The sequence below is a fragment of the Bacillus rossius genome, chromosome 16 (genome assembly GCF_032445375.1).
Source record: "Bacillus rossius redtenbacheri isolate Brsri chromosome 16, Brsri_v3, whole genome shotgun sequence".
NCBI lineage: Eukaryota > Metazoa > Arthropoda > Insecta > Phasmatodea > Bacillidae > Bacillus > Bacillus rossius.
In genome coordinates, this window is record NC_086343.1 from 24,395,747 (window position 1) to 24,418,052 (window position 22,306).

General features: G+C 39.4%; 1 protein-coding gene across 1 annotated transcript in view; it reads right to left on the bottom strand.

The window, feature by feature from the left end:
* The window catches only part of LOC134540329 (serine protease inhibitor dipetalogastin-like), a 33,177-nt gene extending 13,493 nt beyond the window's left edge, over nucleotides 1–19,684 (bottom strand). Inside the window, exons 1-3 of the mRNA XM_063382991.1 lie at nucleotides 19,548–19,684; nucleotides 12,278–12,487; nucleotides 6,312–6,319 (exon numbers count right to left, since the gene is read on the bottom strand). Of these exons, the coding sequence (XP_063239061.1) occupies nucleotides 6,312–6,319; nucleotides 12,278–12,464 (195 nt within the window). The 5' untranslated portion in view covers nucleotides 12,465–12,487; nucleotides 19,548–19,684. The remainder of the gene's footprint in view (nucleotides 1–6,311; nucleotides 6,320–12,277; nucleotides 12,488–19,547) is intronic.
* Nucleotides 19,685–22,306: the final 2,622 nt, after the last annotated feature.

The window sequence follows — 22,306 nt, forward strand, 5'->3', positions numbered from 1 at the left end:
CGACACAGACGATGCTGCAAAGTTTCGACACACACCTGGTCTGGGAATATTTTCACGATGTATGCAAGGCCCCAGTCACTAGCTCTAAACGCTCATGCATAGAGACCTGCAAAATTCGCGGTTTCGATGGCCTTCAGAATAGACTGCACATACCCCTGTACACTCGGGCAAATGACGCAAGTTCATTGGCTGCCGACTTGTAAGTCGTCTCAGCTGGTTTGTCTGTGATTCGATCCTTCTTTGGTTGAGGGTTTATAACTGGTTGAGATTCGTCCAGATGAACAGTAAGCCAATAGCAAAATCATCTAAGAGGTATATGTGTTTGAATTCTAGCCTATCACCGAATGAATCCTCGAATTTTGCTGGTCTCTACTAATGCATAATGGATCATAATCGAACCGACAAATTTCGGCTACAGGTTCAGCCACGAAAATAAATAAGTTGAAAACATAATTATTACTTATGGTCTTAAGAACTTCCTAAGGCTAGTTTACGCCTTTGATGTTGGAGTGAAACAGTTTTTTTTACTGCAAATAATACACTATTAATAAAAAAATGGAACATCAATATTCATGTATCACTTCAAAATAGTGTTCGCATTAATACTAGGTTCAGATTCTTACCCGGCATTTATGCTTTGTGCTGTCCCAGTACCTACAATAGTCAAAGATATTTGTAAACCATTCACCGAATAGCTTTCCATTTTTGACCGTGCACATTAATGCGCATAATAAAACAAAATAAAGTCCATTTATTCAATATTCGATCATCTTTTCCACGGGTTAGGGGGAAAAAAATATTCTCGATTGAAACACAAATTAAAACATATAATTATGCGGCAATTTTCATAATTAATACTCAGTATTATCTTGAAATACGTGTTGCATATACATGCAAAAATAACAGTAGCCATGTGTTGTTCAAAGTTACAATATCTTGTTTATAGTACTACAAACTATTTCTTGGGAACTGGTCTCCAAAGGAATCTTTTGTAAGAGCGCAGAAAATTGTTTTCCATGCGCGTATTTGATTCTTGGCAGACTTAAATTTCAAACATTTGTTTTCTTTTCTTCGAGCAAAGCGAATGAAAAGCCGCGCGATTGCCATATACGTCGGCCCGTTGCGTCACCACTCGAGGCGTGGTTTCGTGACGATACACTGAAGGTCGCGTTTGTTTTGACACGTGACTCGTCGGTTCAGACGTCACGAGAACCTCTTCCGCTCTGCGATAGCAAAACTTTCGTAAGCAATTCCGACTGTCAAATATTTAAAAAAAAAAAAAAGCACGGTGGACAGAACAAGACATTTCATGGAACACCTAATTCTACGGGAAACACCGAAATTTCTTCTTTACGTCATCTTTTGCGTTCCCGGAACATGAGCGTCGTATGGTACCACACAGAGTTGGAAATCGTTCAGCAGATGTCATGCTATGACGCAGTTGAAGTCACGTTCAACGTCACCATCGCCATATCGCAACACCTAAAAATATCTCCGAAATGGGGGGTTCGTCACCGTCGTCTGGTAATGGTTTAGAACTATGAATTGGAATTTCTAGCTTATTTTGGTTTTATCGCAGTTCACCATTAAATTTTGTATCCAGCCATACGTCACAGCATGTCTTACTCAGCTAACTCGTCTAACTCACGGGATGGTTTCTTGCTAAACCATGGACACGAAAGAGTGCAGTTAATAATTTAACTTCATCATGGCACTACCTGTTAAGCCACTAAGTATTCATACGCGTATCATCAAATACACAGCACACCTAGTCTGCTAGTAATGCGCATAGTTAGTTCGTTTTAAAATAATAACTCAAACTTTTCCGCGTTGATGACGGGGGACAAAATTTCATAAATCATTTTCTAGTCAGAGCACATTTTTTCTTTTGGAGACTGAATTGAGACATAACAAAGCCTTTCAAAAAATTTAAGCCTTTCAAAAAATTTACAATAGCGGCCGTTTAATTTAAGTTTTTGAAATACATAATTATTTATCACATTTTGCACTCCGTTAGCCAATAGGGACACTGGAAATCGAACAAAAATATTCATTAGTCATTTGATTTCTATGACTTAAAACAGCTGAGAAACATTATCATGCAAGACAACTTCCCTTCCCTTTGAGGTCTAGTGACCATGAGAGAGAATTCCGCATCCCAGAAACGAATTATGAATTTTTCGATACTTGTATTATTATACAAGGTGAATTGTGCTAGGGCACAAATACTCTCCGAGACATTATATGATGCGACAGCTGTTGGCAACAAGCAGAACTTCTTGGCCATGAATATTTCAAAATGGAGAGTATAAATAAGGCCATTCCAGCACTCGGGACCAGTTTGCGAAAATACAACTGAAATCGGAGAAAATTACAATTGGAGCAGTTGGAGCCAGATGTAGATGGAGGCATGTAGCTAGATGGAGGCATGTAGCTAGATGGAGCCAAATGCAGATTGAACCAAGTGCAAATGGAGCCATTGGAGTCAGTTGGAGCGAAATGCAGTTGGAGAAGTCGGAGCCAAATGAAAATGAAGGCATAAAGCCAGATGGAACCAAAATGCAGATGGAGACAAGTAGTAGGTAAATGTCGGACCTGGAACAGGTTTCAAGGCTGACGTGCCTGAGGTGCAACCGCCATCTTGGATTGTGATGTCACGGGGCCCATCTTGTATGACCTTGACCTTTGACCTTGACCAAAGTTGAACAAAAATGGCCAAAAATTATTCAAATTTTTTTAATTTTTTAAAAAATTCGTCGAAATTTCAAGTTTTCAGAAAAAAAAATTTCGTTAAAAAATCTCAACCAAAAAATCGGAAAAATCAAAAATTTCCCTATTTAGAGGGAACAATTGCAATTTTGAGGGAAAATTCCCTATGTACCTCAAAAATTAAAAAAAAATTGTAATTCGAAAAACCTCAAAAGACATATTTGTCTTAGAAAAAAACACAAATTCCACATTGAGACTTAAATTCCCCATGGTCAAGCCTCCAATAAACCTTTGGTGGTTAGCTTTAACGTTTACCTAGACCTTGACCGTAAACATGAAATCTATAATTTTCGACCAAAACATTGCGAAAAAACTAAAAATATATATAAAAAATTGCTTACTTCAAATTTTTAGTTTCTTAATCGATTTCGGCCCTTGGTTCGATTCCAGGCGAGAGTAAACATGCAATTTATTAATAACAAATTTAAAAAATCTTAACTACAATTTAATTAAAATTAGAAAAATCCTTGCTTACATCAAACCAGCCATTTTGGATTATGGAACGTTTGCACTTATTCATTACGGCCGCCATATTGAAAATCCGTATGCTAGAAATTATCCTAGAAATTCAGAAGAAATTTTATAATCCATAAAAAATATTTTAACAAAAATTATGAAAGGGTCTTCGGTTCTAACCTGGCGAGGTCAATCGATCATTCCTTCACGGAAGCCACCGGCAGACTGACCTCCCACCACTAATGCCAAAGCATATATTACGTCAGTCAGTATGACATCATGGCGGTCATTTTGTTTTCGTCTGTTGGAGGCTGCTGCCGACAAATTTTTTTCGTCTGCTAGAGTGCGCTGCCACAATATTAGTTTAATTTTTGCCCGCTAGAATACAGGAATAATTTATTACGATGGCGTCCACCATCTTATCATTTAGGCGCCATCTTGAAATTCTCTAATTATTAAGCTGTAAATGCGGGAATAATTCCGAAAATCATTAAATTAAATCACTTGTTAAAATAATTATGGATTCGATTGATTTATGTCCTTTGTTCGATCCTTGCTTGATGCAATAAAGTAACATTATCAAAAAATTCCAGGTTCAAGAAAAAATCAACAAAATAACAAATAAAAAAATATTATTACATAAATTCCACAAGTACAATAAACGAGCAAAGTACTAACATTTCTCTATGTCAACAATCTTCTTAGAAGGCGAAGCGAGTCCTTTGAATGTCTTGACACGTGTTTTCAGCGCATTTCCACGTGTAAGTCGATCAACCAGCTACGTCCAGTCGGTGACCATGCACATAAATCGTATGGTCAGACATGCACGTCCAGTCGGTTGGTTAGCTAACGGGAAGCCTACGATTCACTCGTCCTTCTGGACATACCCGAATACTCACGTTGGCAAGCCTTCTTTCAATAGACGAGAGAGCCAAACGCTCGATTGTGCATCTTCGGTTTTTTTTGTTCATTGTAAATAAATATACAACTCATGATAACTAATGGTCAATTAGGTTAGGTTAGCTACATTATAAATATTTTAAAACATTGTGGACGGTTGCCAACGTGAGTATTCGGGTATGTCCAGAAGGACGAGTGAATCGTAGGCTTCCCTTAGCTGACACCTCAAGTCGGTGGCCATTTACGCCCAGTCGGTGGCTAGGCACGTCTATTCAATGGGACGCATGTCCAATAGGTGGCCAGTCACACCCAGTGGGTAGCCAGGAGCCCAGGAGGTGGTCAGAAACAGCCAGGGAAGTAGCCAAGAGGTATCTGTCGACGATACTCGGCGAACATATTAAACAGTTCATGTACGTCAGGCGTATTTAAAATGTCTATAAGGATCATAACAACACTAGTAGGTAATGGAGCATCGAGCTTATGTGCATGAGACAGAGTGACGCTGGCGCATTCTAGGAAAAAAACAAATAAAAAAAAAAGATGGCGAACATTAGCTTCATTATCCAAGTTGTAATTCAAGATGAGGCATCCAGTAGAGAAAAAAAACAATATTGCGGTTGTGACGTCATCCAAGATGGCGGCCTCTAGCAGACGAAAACAATATGAAGGCTATGATGTCTGAAACCAAAATGGCGGAATCCAAGATGGCAGTCATGACGCCATCCAAAATGGCGGTCAGGGTCCAGGTCCAGGTCCCCAGTGGCCTAGGGGGGCTTTGCGATGGGGAATTTAAGCCACTTTGGGGAATTTTTTTTAAAGTGAAAAATATTTTGAGGCATTGAGAATTTCAGTTTTTTTAATATTTATGGGCGAAAATTTAATTTTTGAATTTTCAGATCTATTTAACATACTTCGGCAAAAATGTTTTCCTAAAAACTGGAAATTTTGAGTAATTTTCCCCAATCATTTTTTGCCCAATTTCGACAAATTTCGGCAATTTTTGGCGAATGTCAGAATATTTTGAAGGTCAAGTTCATGGTTAAAGTCAATGTCATCCCGAATGGCAACTGTGACATCACATTTAAAGATGGCAGACAAGTCTTATGCTCCTAGCACCAGCACCAGTCTTAGGAGCCCCCAATATAAGTACTACTATTATGTGCTAATTTATGTAAGAAATTCTCAGTATTATCTCGAAAAGTTATTTCATATATGCAAAAATAACCATGGCCATGTGTTGCAACCTGTTTCCAAAGATATATTTTGTAAAAGTACAGAATAATTTAGTTCTCTCTAAAGGATCACATAATTTCCATTTATTTAACCTCGTGTTTATCAACTATGTAATATAAATGAAGCATGTGAAAGGATTAGAATCTACAAATCTACGTACATTAAATTAATTTAAAATTGTATGTACAAATATAATAAAATACGATACACTATGCACGAAGGCTCACTCACACATGTCATTTAATAGTTTTATTGCAATTACATAATACATAATAAAGGAAATATGAGTTAGCAAGATATCGTTCAGTTTATAAGTAAGAGCACCACTTAACTAAAACACTAAAAAGTTAATTTTAAATCCACAATGTTAATTAAAATACCACAAACAAAAGATTAGGTGTCCAATACTATTAATCAATACAATTTCATGAAGGATACAATTATATAATAAGAATATGATGTATATATAATTTTTACTTTCATTTTTTAAACTAAAACTAATCTTTAAATGACTACATGTTCGCTAGTTAATTTTTATATTTGTGTATGCTATTTTACACTACAAAGCATATGCCTCTAAAGGGAATGTGTTCATTAGTTAATAGTGCCATGCCAAAGAGATAAAAATTAACGTTTGGATACAGTTTCCCCTTTTCCTCCTACTGTTTCGACACGAAACCCCTCAATATTATCAATACAATCAGTGAGAGTAATATAAATTTATGTTGTGGATGTGACATGTTCTCTCAACATAGACAACTGTTCCTCCAGAATTTTATTTACGAGATACTAACACAACACTTCATACATTATTTGAATACATTCTATCAAACGAGACACTGTTTAATTAATGAAAGGAGAGAATGTTTGCTGTACCGATGTCTACACCGTCGGTTGGAGTTTTCTGGCAAATTTGATTTGCATTATGGTCTACATCTGCCGTTGTACGCTACCCGAATGTCTGAAACAAACACAAAATGATATAAGAGTTTACAAATGGATTCATACTACACACATATAAGCATGTGATATAAAAAATATGCGCATGGAGTCCACGTACGATAGAAGTGAAACTTCATTTTTAGGTATAGATAAAGAAAAATTATTTTCATTTTCGATCAAAATAAATGATAATTATTATAAACGCAAGTGCACAAATTAATAACTATATTCCTCACGAATAAATAAATAGTAGATTCTTTAAATAAAGGAAAATAAATGTGGTATAGTCAAGTGTAAGCCGTTACGAAAACTGAGGAGAAGACAACACATGAAGCGTTACGAGAATTCCGTAACATTACTGCTGCGTCATTTCTACCTCTCCTCTTCCGTCTCCCCTTCCGGCCGTTACAACTAGCATGTAGCATACTTCGCTACGTAAATATCTCCTTGTCATCTTCCCATTCGACCTCTAGCCATGCTTTGGAGTGACGTCACCGCTGATGCACTCATTCTCCTCTACCGGTTCCCCCACCACGCACCTAACGATTCCCCTCGTGTGATCGGAAATTTTCGTAACGCTCGAAAATTGTTGCCCCCTCAGTGAAGAAGTTTCACTTCCAAAATACAATATATACGAGAAAACAGTAGATACAATTGTTTTCACTTTAATACAAACTTCTTGCGTGCTAATAAAGCACACGATGCAACTGGTAGAATGGTGTCATTGGTTCGTGCTTTTCAAAACTTCACAGGCTTCAGAAGTGTGTAAATGGGAAGTCGAGGACAGTTTTAAGGAAGAAGATTTTAGGATTTGGGGAGGGAGTGAGGGAGGGAGGGGGGGGGGGGGGTTCTGTGTACAAATGACTGACCGCCATTTTGGATTTTTAGGGAAAATTTCCACAAAATTGTTCAAAAAGTCTCAAAATTCCTCAAAAAAAAAAAAAAAAAAAATCACAAAATTTCCTATTTCGAAGGGAAAAAAATTCCCTTTCACGTGTAGTAGTACCGAAGAGACCAGCGAAGCCTGTAATGGAGGGCGGTCCCTTTTGACGGGTGACCCCGCAAGCAGTGCGCGGGCCCGGGTTGACGACTGCGGCTCGCAGACCCCCGACACGCGCATGAGCCTGAGGGGGGGGGGGGGGGGGGGGGCACTGCTGCGCACGTCCTGCCCCGAGTCGACCACGCGGGTTCACCGGGTGTTCTGAGGGGTCCCAGCGCGATGTGGGAGATCGGGGCAGGCGCCAGCAGCGCTGATAAATAGGGGCAGGCATTTTTCGCGAATAAATCTGAACGCCTATTAGACTGCAACAAGGTATACCCGCACCAGAGGTTTCTCCCCTTGTGATTGGCGGCCGTCTGCGAGAGAAGTCGTTGCCTTTTTTTTTTTGACCTGGCCACTCAGGACGCGTTTGCTTCCGCGATGAATTACTGTGATTAGTGTGCTGACAGTACACATGGTACCTGAGAGAAACTCGTCCAATCACGAAACACAGTCGATGCTACAGTGTTTTTACTTATAACTAATCTCGGAATCTTTTCGCGATATATGCATGGCCCAACTGATAAAGTCCTAGGGCTCAGGACACAGCCGACTGTCTGGTCAGCTGAGTGAGGTACTGGGCTGAGGCGGTGACCATGCTGGGTTGGTGGCCCCAGCCGCTGGTCATTGCCGAAGCTCTAATACCCTCCCGATCAACAAAAGGGAGCGATCACTAACAGTTCTGTTTTTTTTTCCTTAAAAGCTCTGGAATGTTTATAAAAAAGCGAACTGGAATGTTACTCCCACCCTACCCTATAAGTATTATTTAATGCTTTTGGCCAGGGCCGCAACTAGAGTCTCTGGCACCCGCGGCATGAATGGATTCATGCGGCCCCCCCCCCCCCCCTTTTTTTTGCACATACCATAACAATAAAGCGGGGGTCCGGGGGCCTCCCACGGAAAAATGGTGTTATTTAAGCATTTTCCATACCTATACATGTAACAGTTTCTGTGCTACTGTAACTTCCATGCATGAACCCACTATGTCCATAAAGGAGTCCGTATAATCACTAGACTTGTTTATTAAATTGTCGTCATAAATGTATTTTAAAGATTCAAATTCAACTTGCGAGACCTTTTTGCAGCGAAGATTTTGATGATATCATCATAGCAAATAGAGGATGCTCTCTTGTGTTCTATGGAAATAATGCTCAAATTCGACAGTTTGTCTTGCCTCATACTATTTCTTAAATAATTTTAACAATTTTCAATTTGCTGAAACTTCTTTCGCCTGAAGAAATTGTTACAGGAAGAGTAAGAAATATCTTAAGGGCTGTGGTCAGTTTTGGATATCCTTCTTCAAGTCTGTGTTCGTGAATGAGCTTCAAGAGGGTAGCTGCAGATGCTGTTTTCATAGTGTCATCAACTGCCAAGGCGTGATGTTTAAAACTTTCCATTTCTTGAACTATTTCTTCTCCATTGATGACATCTTTGTATGTTTCAGACAACCATTTGGCTGCAGTCTTCAAATCTTTAACTTCAATTTTGTAGATGTTATTCCCATTTAAAAAGCTAAACTTGTCATTAATTGCTTGAAGAGCCTGAAACCGGGATTTTAAGGCATTCACTATTCCATCGCCACTGTTTCCTCGCAGCCAGTGGTACTACCCTCTCTGACATTGTACTGTATTCGTATAGAGGACGCATTAAAACTTTTTAACTTCTCCCTTTACAATTTTTTATGTTAATGATGAACTTAACATTTTTCTCAGAGTATTTTAAAATAAATATGTTGAGACGTTATATTGTAAATCAGATTAGACATTCCTGGCATGCAAGTTAAAAAACTTTTTACCAGTTACCAGTTGTAGTAGGAATTACAATGCAAGCGATTTCGGCGCCCCCACAGCTTTGCGCCCGGGGCTTATGCCCCGCATGCTCCCCCCTAGTTGCGGCCCTGCTTTTGGCAAACAGACGCCATTCGGATACGTTGAGCAGTTTTGAAATGGCGTGGCTGTCAGGTGTCATGTCAGCAGATTATTCCGACCTTACGGCCGGCATTCTCACGTTCTCCTCCCACATATGCACCCTAACTCTCCCACATATGCGAACTGGAATGTTACTCCCACCCTACCTAAAAAGCGTTGAGGGATTTCCCAATGATGAACAAGTGGCGGCCTTTTTGCAGTCAAGTGACAGTTCAGATTTTTTTTTCACGCAAAATACCATAAAAATTTCAGTTGTGGTATCTAATTTTCATCATTAAAACAAAAAAAAAGTGTAACTTTGGCAGCTAATATTTTAGAAAAGAGGACGTAGTATATATTTTTATAATTTAAAAGTAATGTCAATTAAGAGTCAACTAGTTAAACAATGTTTACAATTATGACATGAAACGGGACACTCGTTCTTAAAACGAAACATATCTCGAGACAAAACCTCCGGGTATGTAGTAAGTCTAAAGCTCTGCGACATGTAGACATGTCACAGACGTAATCTCGAGGGTAGCGCGCTGGTACATGGAGATAAATCAAGCGTCCGGGGATAAATACGTTTTGTCCGACCCGTCCCTATTATTTAATGTTCAACTTTTATAACCCCACAATTAAAAAATTAAAAAAAAAAAAAAAAAGATCTTGAGACGATACATTACTGATGCCATAACTGTAAATCTGATCTGTACGTTTCACACACTGAAAATGATTTTTATTTTTGTAAATGGTTAGAATTAACTATGTAAAGTTACAGATATTTGTAAATTTGTACATTTACATTAAAACAACTGTAGGTTATCTCAACAAAATATTAAATTTATTTGTAAACCGTTCCCTAAATAGCTTTCAAGCATTAACTGTGCACATTAAAAGGGTAAAATATTAATAAAACAAAATAAATTTAAATGATTGAATAATAGATTATCTTTTCCATGGTTTTGAAAAATATTTGTTTGGACGAAATATTGTGAAATATATTTTTACGAACGCAGACAAGACCGCGAAACGCGCCAGACCACTGGCGTCATGCGCCGTGTCTCGTGTCGTCCACATACGTAAGGCATGCCACGCGTGCCTGGCCGGATTACAAGGGTCGTCGCTACCCCCTCCTCCCCCCCTCCGTCCACGCACATCGCCCTGCCTCGGCGCTGTTATCTATCGCTGCGAGATCTTGGGGAATTCCGCGGGCCACCGCGCGAAGTGGCGTGAACAAGTGACGCTATTCTCGATGTTTCGGGTCGGCCCGGGATGACGCGATTCGTCGCAGCAGCTCTCGGCGGTTCTGGAAAGAGAACCCACCAGTACTTGAGCAGCGATTCCAGCCTCCGCGAGAGTGCCGAGTACCGCGACAGTTCCGGAGTTCTGAGAGTTCCGAGAGTTCCGCGAGCGAAGGGAAGTGCGACATCGGCGAAGAGGGTTAGAGAACACCCTCCCTCCCCCCTGAGAGTGGCGCGACGCGGAGTTCAACAGGACCGTGAGAGTGCGACTGAGTGGTGCGAGACTGTGTGTGTGAACAGGTGCGAGGTAAGGGGCGAACGAACCACTGTTGAGCCTAGCTCCCTCCAGTGAGGAGTGCGAACTGCAGAACTTGGCAGACATTGAATGACTTGAAAATAAACATTTTTTAAGTGCCAGTGATATATGATCGGACATTCTTAAGTACAATGATTTATTATTAATGTATATATTAGTAATTAATACAACTTTAATAAAAACTAATTGGGATATTCGTTACGAACCCAGTTTCTCCCCAAAATTAAATCGTAACAATATAAAATTATGCGCTAAATTTTCGTACGAAATACTCAGTATTATCTCGAAAAAACGTTATTTCATACATGCAAAAATTACCGTAGATAGCCGTTTGTGTTGTGAAATATGATTGTTGTAGCTGTTGGCAACTGGTTTCCTAAAGGAATAAAACGTTTCCAAAGGAATAATTGGTTTTCAAAGGAATAACTGGTTTCCAATGGAATAATTCGTTTCCAATGGAATAATTCGTTTCCAATGGAATAATTCGTTTCCAAAGGGGAAAAAATGGTTTCCAAAGGGATAACTAGTTTCCAATGGAATAATTGTTTTCCAAAGGAATAAATGGTTTCCAAAGGCATAACTCGTTTCCAAAGAGATAACTCGTTTCCAAAGGAATAATTGTTTACAAAGGAAAAAAATGGTTTACAAAGGGATAACTAGTTTTCAATGAAATAATTGGTTTCCAAAGGAATAACAGGTTTCCAAAAGAATAACTGGTTCCCACAGGAATAACTGGTTTCCAATGGAATAACTGGTTTCCAATGGAATAATTGGTTTCCAAAGGAATAATTTGTTTCCAAAGGAATAACTTGTTTCCAAAGGAATAACTTGTTTCCAAAGGAATAACTTGTTTCCAAAGGAATAACTGGTTTCAAATGGAATAATTGGTTTCCAAATACATAACTAGTTTCCAATGGAATAATTGGTTTCCAATGGAATAATTGGTTTCCAAAGGAATAACTTGTTTCCAAAGGAATAACTTGTTTCCAAAGGAATAACTTGTTTCCAAAGGAATACCAAGTTTCCAAAGGAATAACTGGTTTCCAATGGAATAATTGGTTTCCATATGGATAACGGGTTTCCAAAGGAATAACTGGTTTCCAATGGAATAATTGGTTTCCATATGGATAACTTGTATCCAAAGGAATAACTTGTTTCTAAAGGAAAACCAAGTTTCCAAAGGAATAACTGGTTTCCAATGGAATAATTGGTTTCCATATGGATAACGGGTTTCCATATGGATAACGGGTTTCCAAAGGAATAACTGGTTTCCAATGGAATAATTGGTTTCCATATGGATAACTTGTTTCCAAAGGAATAACTTGTTTCCAAAGGAATACCAAGTTTCCAAAGGAATAACTGGTTTCCAATGGAATAATTGGTTTCCATATGGATAACGGGTTTCCAAAGGAATAACTGGTTTCCAAAAGAATAACTGGTCCTCAAAGGAACGAGAGTAGAGATCGCTCACCCCGGCCGGTCTGCGCGGCGACGCACTCGAGGCGGCACTCGTTGTTGTAGGAGCGGCCGTCGGTGCCGCACACCGGCTCCATCTCGCGCGTGCACAGGCACGGCGACATCTGTTCGGAGCGGGCGTCGCGCGGCCCCGCCGCCAGGAGCAGCAGCGTCGCCGACACCAGCATCAGGCACGTCTTCATCGCCCCGTCGGCTCAACGCTACACTGCAAACATGTGATAGGGCGAGTATTCCGCAGCAGGTTCAAATAGGTTGAAAACCTCTAAACTGTTACGAACGCAGACAGGACCGCCACACGCGCCAGGTTCGGATCTGGCTGGCGGCCCTGCACGGCAACTGGCGTCAAGCGCCGTGTCACGTGCCGTCCACTGACATAAGGCATGCCACACGCGCCTGGCCGGATTACACCCCCCCACGCTTCCCGTGCATCGTTCTTCCTCGGCGCCGTTATCTATCGCCGAGCGGCCTTGGAAATTCAGCTGGCTGCCGCGCGGAGTGGCGTGAACGGGCGCCGCCTTTCTGGACTTTTCGGGCGTAAAGTCGGCCCGGGATGACGCGACTCGTCACAGCCGCTCTCGTTGGTTCTGGAAAGACGACCCACGTGTATAAAAGAGCGACTCCGGCCTTCGCGGGAGTTCCGAGCGTGTTCCGAGAGCTCGGAGAGTTCCGCGAGTGAAGGGAAGTGCGACATCGGCGACGGGGAGCGACGGGATCGAGAGAGAGCGACTGAGTGGTGCGAGACTGTGTGTGTGTGGGGAAACCACTGTTGAGCCTAGCTGCAGTGAGGAATGCGAACTGTGGGACTTGACATACATTGAGTGACTTGAGAATAAACATTTTAAAGTGCATGTAATTGGTGTTCGGACATTTTTAAATACAATTATTTATTATTAATGTAAATATTACTAATTAATAAAATTTTAATAAAACTGTAAATAAACCTAATTGGGTTATCCCCTAAGAACCCAATTCCCCACACTATAATCAGTTACAATACGACTTATGACAACTTATGGTCTAAACCGCTTCCGAATACATCTTTGAAGTTGAGGCTGAACAAAATTTTTATTGTAAACTAGCTGTACCGGCCACGTGTTGCAGTGGCTCAGTCTGGTTCAATGGAAAAAATAAACAAAAGCGAAAGCACACGTTTCTAAAATGTTTAGTGTCACAATTTTTGAAGTGAAGCTCCTTTGGGCACAATGAGAGTAACATTTCAATTACAATTTTAAGGCAGAATTTTAATGCAACATTTTTGTGAAACATTGTTTTGAAACGTTTCCGACGCCAAAAGAGATATTAAGAGGGCACTTAGGAGTCGAGGTTACACATCTATCAAGTGTACTGAGTTGCACGTGCTCATTTTTTTCTAACTTTAATTTTTATTATTATATAAAAAAACACGCATATACGAATGCAATGTATAAAAATTTCAAAGAAATCGGTGAAGAACTTTTGGAGATTTAAGATTTTTCATTAATATTTGAAATTTTTTATATAAAAACGCGCGCGTATATGAATGTAGCATTGTGTCAAAATTTCAAAGTAAGGTAGGATGCCCGAAGTTCGTCCCCTGACCTAATATCGTCCCCCATGGTTTCCGGACTAGTAAGAGCCGCATTTTAGCGGCAGTCGATGGAACTCGGAGAGAACAACGCAGTAGACATCTAGTAAGGCGCGCAAGCGGGTCGCTTTCTGCGCTGTGTAGTAATTTAAGTTTGTATTTTATAGCAAAGAGAAAAACCTGTTAACTGTACTTTGTTCAAGGACATTTTCTATTGAAAGGTAAGTTATTTTTTCGCTTCAACATAGCAATGTATTACTTATAACCTCTATTTTCATATTCATGTGCCATTTCGTTCTGTTCGTGTTTGTGTTGGGAGAGACAGACGGCCATTTTGAAAGACTCGACCTGTCCAATTTCCGTCCCCATGTACAGTGCCTAATTTCGTCCTGGGGACGAAATTTAGACCAGTGTTTCAAAGGCTGTTAAAAAATAAATCCAGTGCCATATATCACACATACCTATGTTCCAGCATAAGTTTTATAAATAATTATGAATTACACATTATTTAATGCGCTTTTGAAGAAATATTAATTTCAAACCTTTTTTTTTTAAATGGTATTTAACAGCACATAGCTGCCTTTGTTATATATAACAAAATGAATTTCACTACAAGCTATAAGGTTTTTACATACATAATTATAATTTTGCCTTCTGTAATGACAGCAGCATTGTATTATTAAGGGGAAATTATCTCTTATATTAACGGTTGTTAATTTGCTCTTCACTGTATGTCCTTACACAGCTTGAATTGCGATTTGTGGCTTATTTCATACATTTCAGATGGGAAAACGGAAAACATGGAATAAAGACTGTATGATCGCTGCAGTGAAAGCTGTAAAAGAGAAGACTATGGGCTATAAAACGGCATCTAAATTTTTTAATGTTCCAAGAGCGACGCTGAAAGATTATGTCAAATCAGAGCTGTCTGCTGATATGAGGAATGTGTGCAAAAGAAAGTTGGAAGACACCCAGTGCTACCAGAGGCAATAGAAAAATTGTTAGTCCAATACTGCTTGGAGATTAAAACTACTATGGATTGACGGTCAGTGATCTAAGGAGAAAGGCTTATCAGTTAGCACTAAAGAATAATCTACCACGTCCCTTTTCAAATGAGACAAAGTGCGCAGAGTTGAAATGAAAGAGACTTTTCTTTAAAAGGAACCCATGCCATACAATAAGGCGACCTCAGAATTTATCAATCGCAAGAATCCAAGGTTTCAAAAAAGAAAACGTATACACTTTCTTCTGCGTTTGAAAAAAGAGCTGGAAAAAATAGATTTTGATGAAACAAGAATTTTTAATGTAGACGAGACAGGTATTTCCATCGTCCAGCACAAGTCAAGTAGAATTGTAACAGCAAAAGGAAAGAAGCAAGTGCATAAGCTTTCTTCAGCCGAACGAGAAGCGACAATAACTGCTGTGACATGCATGTCTGCTGCAGGGCAGTATGTTCTACCACTGCTTATATTCCCCCCCCCAAAAAAAAAAAACCTGGTAAATTGAACTACTTGATGGAACTCCTGCAGGGACGATTGGTGGGTGTAGTGAGTCGGGCTGGATCACTGCAGCCCTATTTTCAAAATGGTTTGACCATTTCATTTCATTTGTTAGGCCATCGAAGGAGAAACCAGTGGTACTTGTTCTCGACGGGCATTTTACCCACACACGGAACAGAGACGTCAATGATGAAGCTCGTGAAAATTATGTCTCAATCATGTGTCTCCCTCCTCTCTCGACAGATAAGTTGCAGCCACTCGATGTTGCATTCATGTTTCCCTTAAAGTCGTACTACGCCAAAGCCATTCAAAATTGGTTAGCCAACACCCAAACAGGGTTGTGCGAAGGCTGCAGGTCGCGAAACTGTTTGCAGAGGGTTACCAACGTGCTGCAACCTTGCAAACCGCAGTAAATGGACTCAAGAAAACAGGAATCTTTCCGTTCAATCCAGAAATATTTACCGAGGACCAGTTTCCAACCCTAAACCCAGAAGTCGTAACTGAAAATAGGAGAGCAGAAGAAACTCCAGTACAACCAGTGGTCAGTCCAAAAGACTTGCGAGATGTGCCAATAATCCAGCTATCTACATCCAACCGACCTGGGACAGCAATTCTGGTGACAGGAACTCCACATAAGGGTAACGTACAAGAAGCTCAGCAAAAGAAACGAAATGCAAGAAAGACATCTCAACACAAGGAACCAAACAAATTGCGAAATAGACTTGCTTTGGATCATTCTTCATGTGATCCCTCATCTCAACAGGGTAACTTACATCAAAATCTTCAGTTGAAGTAGTACAGGCATCTACATCCACTCTCAAAGAGAAGACTAAGAAAACAGCGAAAGCAGCTAAACGATCAAAGAAGAAACAAGTTGTCTCTGACTCTTCTAGTTGTGATAGTGATTGTGTTTCACTTGTTTCAACTTATGACGAAGACAGTGCGAACGATGTTAACTGTCCTTTTTGTTGCAAACCTTTTTCTGCTGACCATCGTGGTAAAGTGGGTAAAATGTACAAAATGTTTTCAGTGGTGCCATGAACTTTGTACATCCCATAAAATAGGCAAAATTCATTTGTATCTTTGCCTGGACAGTTAAATGAAATTCTTTAATTATTTCTTGAAGTAAGTCAAAACTTGCAAATTTTTATTCATTTTTACCACTTGTCTAGAATTTTCATGGATTTAGTTCTCTTTTCACAGATTTTAATATTTTGAATATTCAGTTAAAATATTACTTTTCTATTTTATACAAATATACAATAACGTGTGTTGCTTTAATACATTTTTTAACAATGTTTTCTACTTTCCTTCCTTTTTTAAATGTTAAACTACGACATTTTGCAAATTATTGTAAAATAGATAATTTGTATTTCAATTCCAATGTTTGGTTAGCAAGTTATATTGATGGCACAAAATTTATAAACGCATGTATTATATCATTTATGTGTAAAAAACATTTATAAGTGTTTTGATGATGACTTCGGAATGTATTTTAGGTTTTTACCATTTAAAAATAGGGGGACAAATTAGGACCCAGTTTTCGAAAATGAAAATTTTTATATTTTTTCTATTTTGTTTATTTTTTATTACACTTTCACTTAAAATGCATTTGGTTACATATGTAATGGGTAGGTAATCAAGCTACCAGTTCATAACTTTTCTACAATTTTACAGCCAATTTTTTGGATTTTATAACAAAAAAACAAATGGGGGACGATATATGGGCATCTTACCTTATTCGGTGAATAACTTTCGGAGATTATCTATTTTGTATAAACGCACGTTTACATTTTCATCCAGATAATGGATAGTATAGAAAGTATTTAAGAAAGAACAATGAGCGTCTGTATAATGTTTTATTGAATGAGGTTCTACAACCACCGCGAATTTCGTCGCTGTAGCAAAATTATTTCATTGAAATAATTGGGGGTGACACTTTTATTTTCCACGTAATGTTTTGTGGCATGATTCTATCCCTAGTTATTATTTCAATAAATAATTTTTCTACAGCCACCATTGCGGTGGCGGTAGAACTGCATTCAATTAAACATAACCCAGAAGCTCAGTGATCTATCTTAAATACTTTTTCTATTATTCACAATAAAATTGGTGTTCGACCCCAACTTCAAAGACGTACATCAGCCTTGGAAAGCAATTAAGACCACAAACCGTATAATTATTTTTATTTTATTTTGTTATGACCGGCGGCCTAAGATTGCCGGTAGAATTAATATTCACTGTGTTTGCACATTTGTACATTTACATGAAAGCAACTGTATCGCGACAAAAATTAATGTCACAGTAATACTGAGTCCGGATTCTTGCCCAGGCATTTATGCTTTGTGTTGTCCCAGTCTCTGGCTGATAAAAAAAAAAAAAAGAAAAAAAAATATAATCTTGGTGATTCCTGTGAAACTGGATTTTGAGTTATCGTTAAGTTAGTTTTTTTTTATGAAACTACATCACTTACTGTCAGTTTCATATGTGTTTATGATAAACATGTATTATAAAAAGAAGCCCACGAAAATAATTTTTTTTTACTGTTTTTCAATTTAGAGTTTTAGGTTTGGTATTGGTGACGTCTGGCGACGTTACAGCTTTATAAACGACCTATGAGTTAGGATATGCCTTGCTGTGACCTAGTCGAAGTCACTTAATTTTTTATCTCGCCATTGCCATATTTTCACACCCGAATCATTGCGGAAATGATGCTTGACCATGTCTGACGATGGTTTGAATTAGAATCTCCGTCATTGAACACTTAAAACGCAGTCATTAAAACTGTTTTCGCAATGCAACCACTACACTTCATCCAGTGTTTTGGGCGTCCAACCAACATGGCTCAGGCCGGAAGCTGATGAAAATCAAAGGATTCTTGACTGGATCACGATAGCAAGACAACGCCGACGCGAAGATATCTGACCAATCACGTTCGACACGTCTATGACGTCAACGCGACAAAAATGGCAGACACAAGAGACTTCCCAAATAGTAATATTTTATATTTCCATCGCGTCGCGGGCGTGGCGTACTGAAATGCGCGTCAGAATTTTGTTTCCGAATATTAGTTAAACTGGAGCAGTGGTAATTATATTGTCGTTCTTATATTTTTAAGGTTTGGTTAATAAAGTTGTCTGTTAACTTTGAATTAAACAAATTACTCTCTCAAACACACACATATATAAATATTAAAAAAAAAACCTACAATAATTGACGGCTGTCGTATGTTTGGTGCGTATGTAACAGCGAGAAACAATTTATATACAATCATTTATTTTGTTTTTGTTACAGCGCGCGCAAAAACCGTTATGTGCAAAATAACGAGATATTTTGCCGTCGCGGTTATATTTTGTAATTTCCAGCTTCGCGCAGGTTTTCACGTAATCATGCAGACGAGGTCATCCCTTGTAAAAGAGAGTTAATTATTATTTTTTTATTTGTGATGTTGGCACTTCGCGTCCCTCGCGTAGTCTCTAGGGGAAGCCTACAACTCACGTAGTTTTTGTTCCCTACCACGTTCGTGCAACTTCGGATTTCTCTCAAAAATCGAAATTTAAAAAAAAAAATCGAAGGGTTAGGTTAGGTCCCTCACAACATGCTTGTTTTCATTGGAAACTTCTGATTTAGCGGCTGAAGTGGCGTTAATACCAAAACGCAACACTTCGGAAATCTTCGGAAATTCTTGCAGGGAACCGAAACTACGTGAGTTGAAGGCTTCCCAGTCTCTAGATCCGGCCGTACCTGCAGGGCCGGTGCAAGGTAAATTGGCGCCCTAGGCGAACCACCTTAATGCCCCCCCCCCCCCCCCGGCCGGACACCCCAAAAATTTTTTTCCTTGCCTCATAATACATCACGTAAGCCTAAGATTTTGTCAACAATCAAATGTAAGCAGGCTTGTTTTTTTTTTTACTTTTTTTTACTTATTACTATTAAAAATCATAAACAGGTCACCGTGGAGTTTAAATAATTACTTATATAAATATAAACATTCCAAACTGTTACAAAAATCCATTTTTTATCTAGATTCAATAATCGTTAAACATATTACATGAGCTGTTATGTGTCGTGCTGCGCCGCCCCCAGCTACTTGGAGCCCTAGGCGGTTTTCCTAGTTCGCCTGTATGGACGCGCCGGCCCTGCCCACATCGCACTGGGACCCAGTGAACCCGCGTGGTCGACTCGGGGCAGGCCCTGCGTACCTGGCAGAGCTGATGGTTCCCGGGCAGCGCGTGTTCCAGGCAGGCGCGGCGTCTGGAAGAGCGTCCAGCCCGGACGCGCCGCGGACGGCGCTGTATATAACCTCCTCGACGCCACCGCACGGCGGGGTCCCTCCCGCAGCGGCGCCGGGGGTCCGGGGATGTGGTTCCTGCGGCGCGACGCCAGGCGGCACCACATCCGCGGGATGTTTGCCTCGGGCCCCGCCGCCCCGTGGATTACACACGCGACACAACTGAATGTTATTACAATTTTACTAAATTATTATTTTTTTCCATTTTTAGGAGGGGTGGGTGGGTAAATATTATGGATTTTAAAGATGGCGGACGTGACATCACTATTGAAAATAACGGAAGGTACTAAAATACAAGATGACGAGTGTGATGTAAGCAATATTTTTTATTAGAATTTTATTAAAATTTTTATGTATTATTTTAAAATTTAAAAAAAAAATACACCTGTAATCTAAACTAGGACTGGAATGAATTAATTAACTGAAAATTTGAAGCCAGTAATTTTTTAAAATATTTTTTTTTTGTAAGTGTACCGGATTTTTTTTGGTGAAAAATTAAAGAATTTCAAGTAGGTATATGGTCAAAGTCAAGGTCATGACCTCGGCGGCTTAGGACAATTTATCGATGAGAAATTTAAGCCGTATGAGGAATTTTCATTTTTTCGAAGGGAAAAATCTTTTTAGGTATTTCAAATTTTGACTTTTTGAGGAATAAAATGTAAAATTTTCCTTTTAAAACGGGAATTTTCCCCTCGAAATAGAGAAATGTTTTTGGATTTTTGAGGAATTTAGAGTAATTTTTTGAGGAAAATGGACACCAAGATGGCTGCCGTGACGTCATGGTGGTCGGTATTTAACCCTAACCTCAATCCTCATTCCTACTTCTGGGCCAGCTCCGACTATTATATATACTACTGACTGCGAAGGTAATGTACAGAAATCGTGCTGTACAGTGATTAACACTTCATTCGGTAGTGCATACGGCTCGAGCAGGGAAGGCTGGTAATCGTTCTGTTCTGTTTTCGTAATGCTGCCATCAAAAATTTCAGGGTAGAAATTTCTTCATCCATATTTATTTTGCACTTGTCCTATACTGAGAAAAAAATGTTACACTTTCATGTTTTAATGCACCGATTTGTGGTACAGAACTAGTCTTCTGCACACCATTGCGATTTATTTTATAACTTCTCGGTACCACAACCTTTATGCTCACTGCTTCAAGTGCCGATCTCGTTTAATTTCTTCGTTTCGAAAATCCACCAAGTGTCTCCTCTGGTCAACGATTCTGTCGACGACTTCGTGTGCGCACTTCACGACGACTGGAACGTAAATTATAACTTTGCGACACTTCAACAAGTTTACATCCTGGAGGAACCAATGGTGAATTTTGGTGTGGCATGATGTTTAGTCTTCCGTTGAGATACATTGCAGTTGCCAGATTGCTGCTTGTTCATATGACATTCACTATGTTTACTGCGCGGGTAGGTTCGTACATTATTATTTTGCAGCGTACGTCTTTGGTTCGAATCCCAGCATCGTACTTATGGTCCCAGGTTTCGTTACGTGGACATTTTTACTGCATGTTAGAATGCTGTTTGGGTGTTTATATTTCCACGTAATTGAAATTCTACATTTTGATTAAATTAGCATTGAGGTCAATTTTGTAAGAGCTAACAGGTAGCTGTAACTCTTCAGCGGTCCCGTTACTTTTGTCAGGAAACAGATCATGGAATTATCTTCGTCAATATTCTGTATGGAATTGTACTTTTCAAAATCTGAGATTCCAATGCTCCATTTTACATCTAACTCCAACACCCGAAGCCCCAAACTATGACCTGTCAAAGTAAGTTTTATAGACATGCTGACTTATTTTTAAAAAAATGTACAGTCGTTATATACTTTTTATGAATTTTTTTAAACAAGAAAGTGATGGCACAAATGATATTTGGTTAGGCAACTGTTCGGTTTCGTAATTTTAGAACGGCGAAGTCCCACGCAGGTGCCTTCGTAGTTCCGGGGGGAGGTCTTGTCGCAGTAGTCGGCCTTTTTGCCCATACTTATAGGCCTATATGCTACCCAATTGGTGCAACGACATGCTGAAGTGTCTAAACTAACCATCACACCATCAGCTCGAGTGAGCCTCGGCCGTCCACCTCGCGAGAAGCGACGGGAATGCAGACAATTGCTTGGTAATGGAAGTGGATGTGCTCTCTGAAGATTCTGGTGTTGGTATGGAGTCAGTTGAGCTTTGTGAACGTTGGGCCGAGGTTTTCGAGGTTTGGTGACTCAATTTATTGTTTTTTCAGCCGTAAAACTCTCAAGATAGAGACCCGTGAGCCAATGGAAGAAATGCTGATAGATTTAGTCCGCAACAAATAAACACCAATTAATTCTTACAGTCTTCGAGGCCACTTGGAAATTCACGAAACAAACCCATGGCGGCTGTAGTCCAAATAACAGCCAGCCTACCCAATATATTATATATATATATATATATATATATATATATTCAAAACCCACGCCATTGAGCAAATTTAATTACGTACGTTACAGCTGTTAACTTCGTTAAATACGCAGTTCCGTTACAATGTGATACTGATTGTACTACACCGGCTCTTAAAAAAAATTGGTTGTCTGTAAAGTCGGTTTACGGACGATAGTTTAACGTGAAAAAGTCATAACAAAACGTTGGAGAAATGATTGCATAGTTTTATGAATAAAATGGAATCA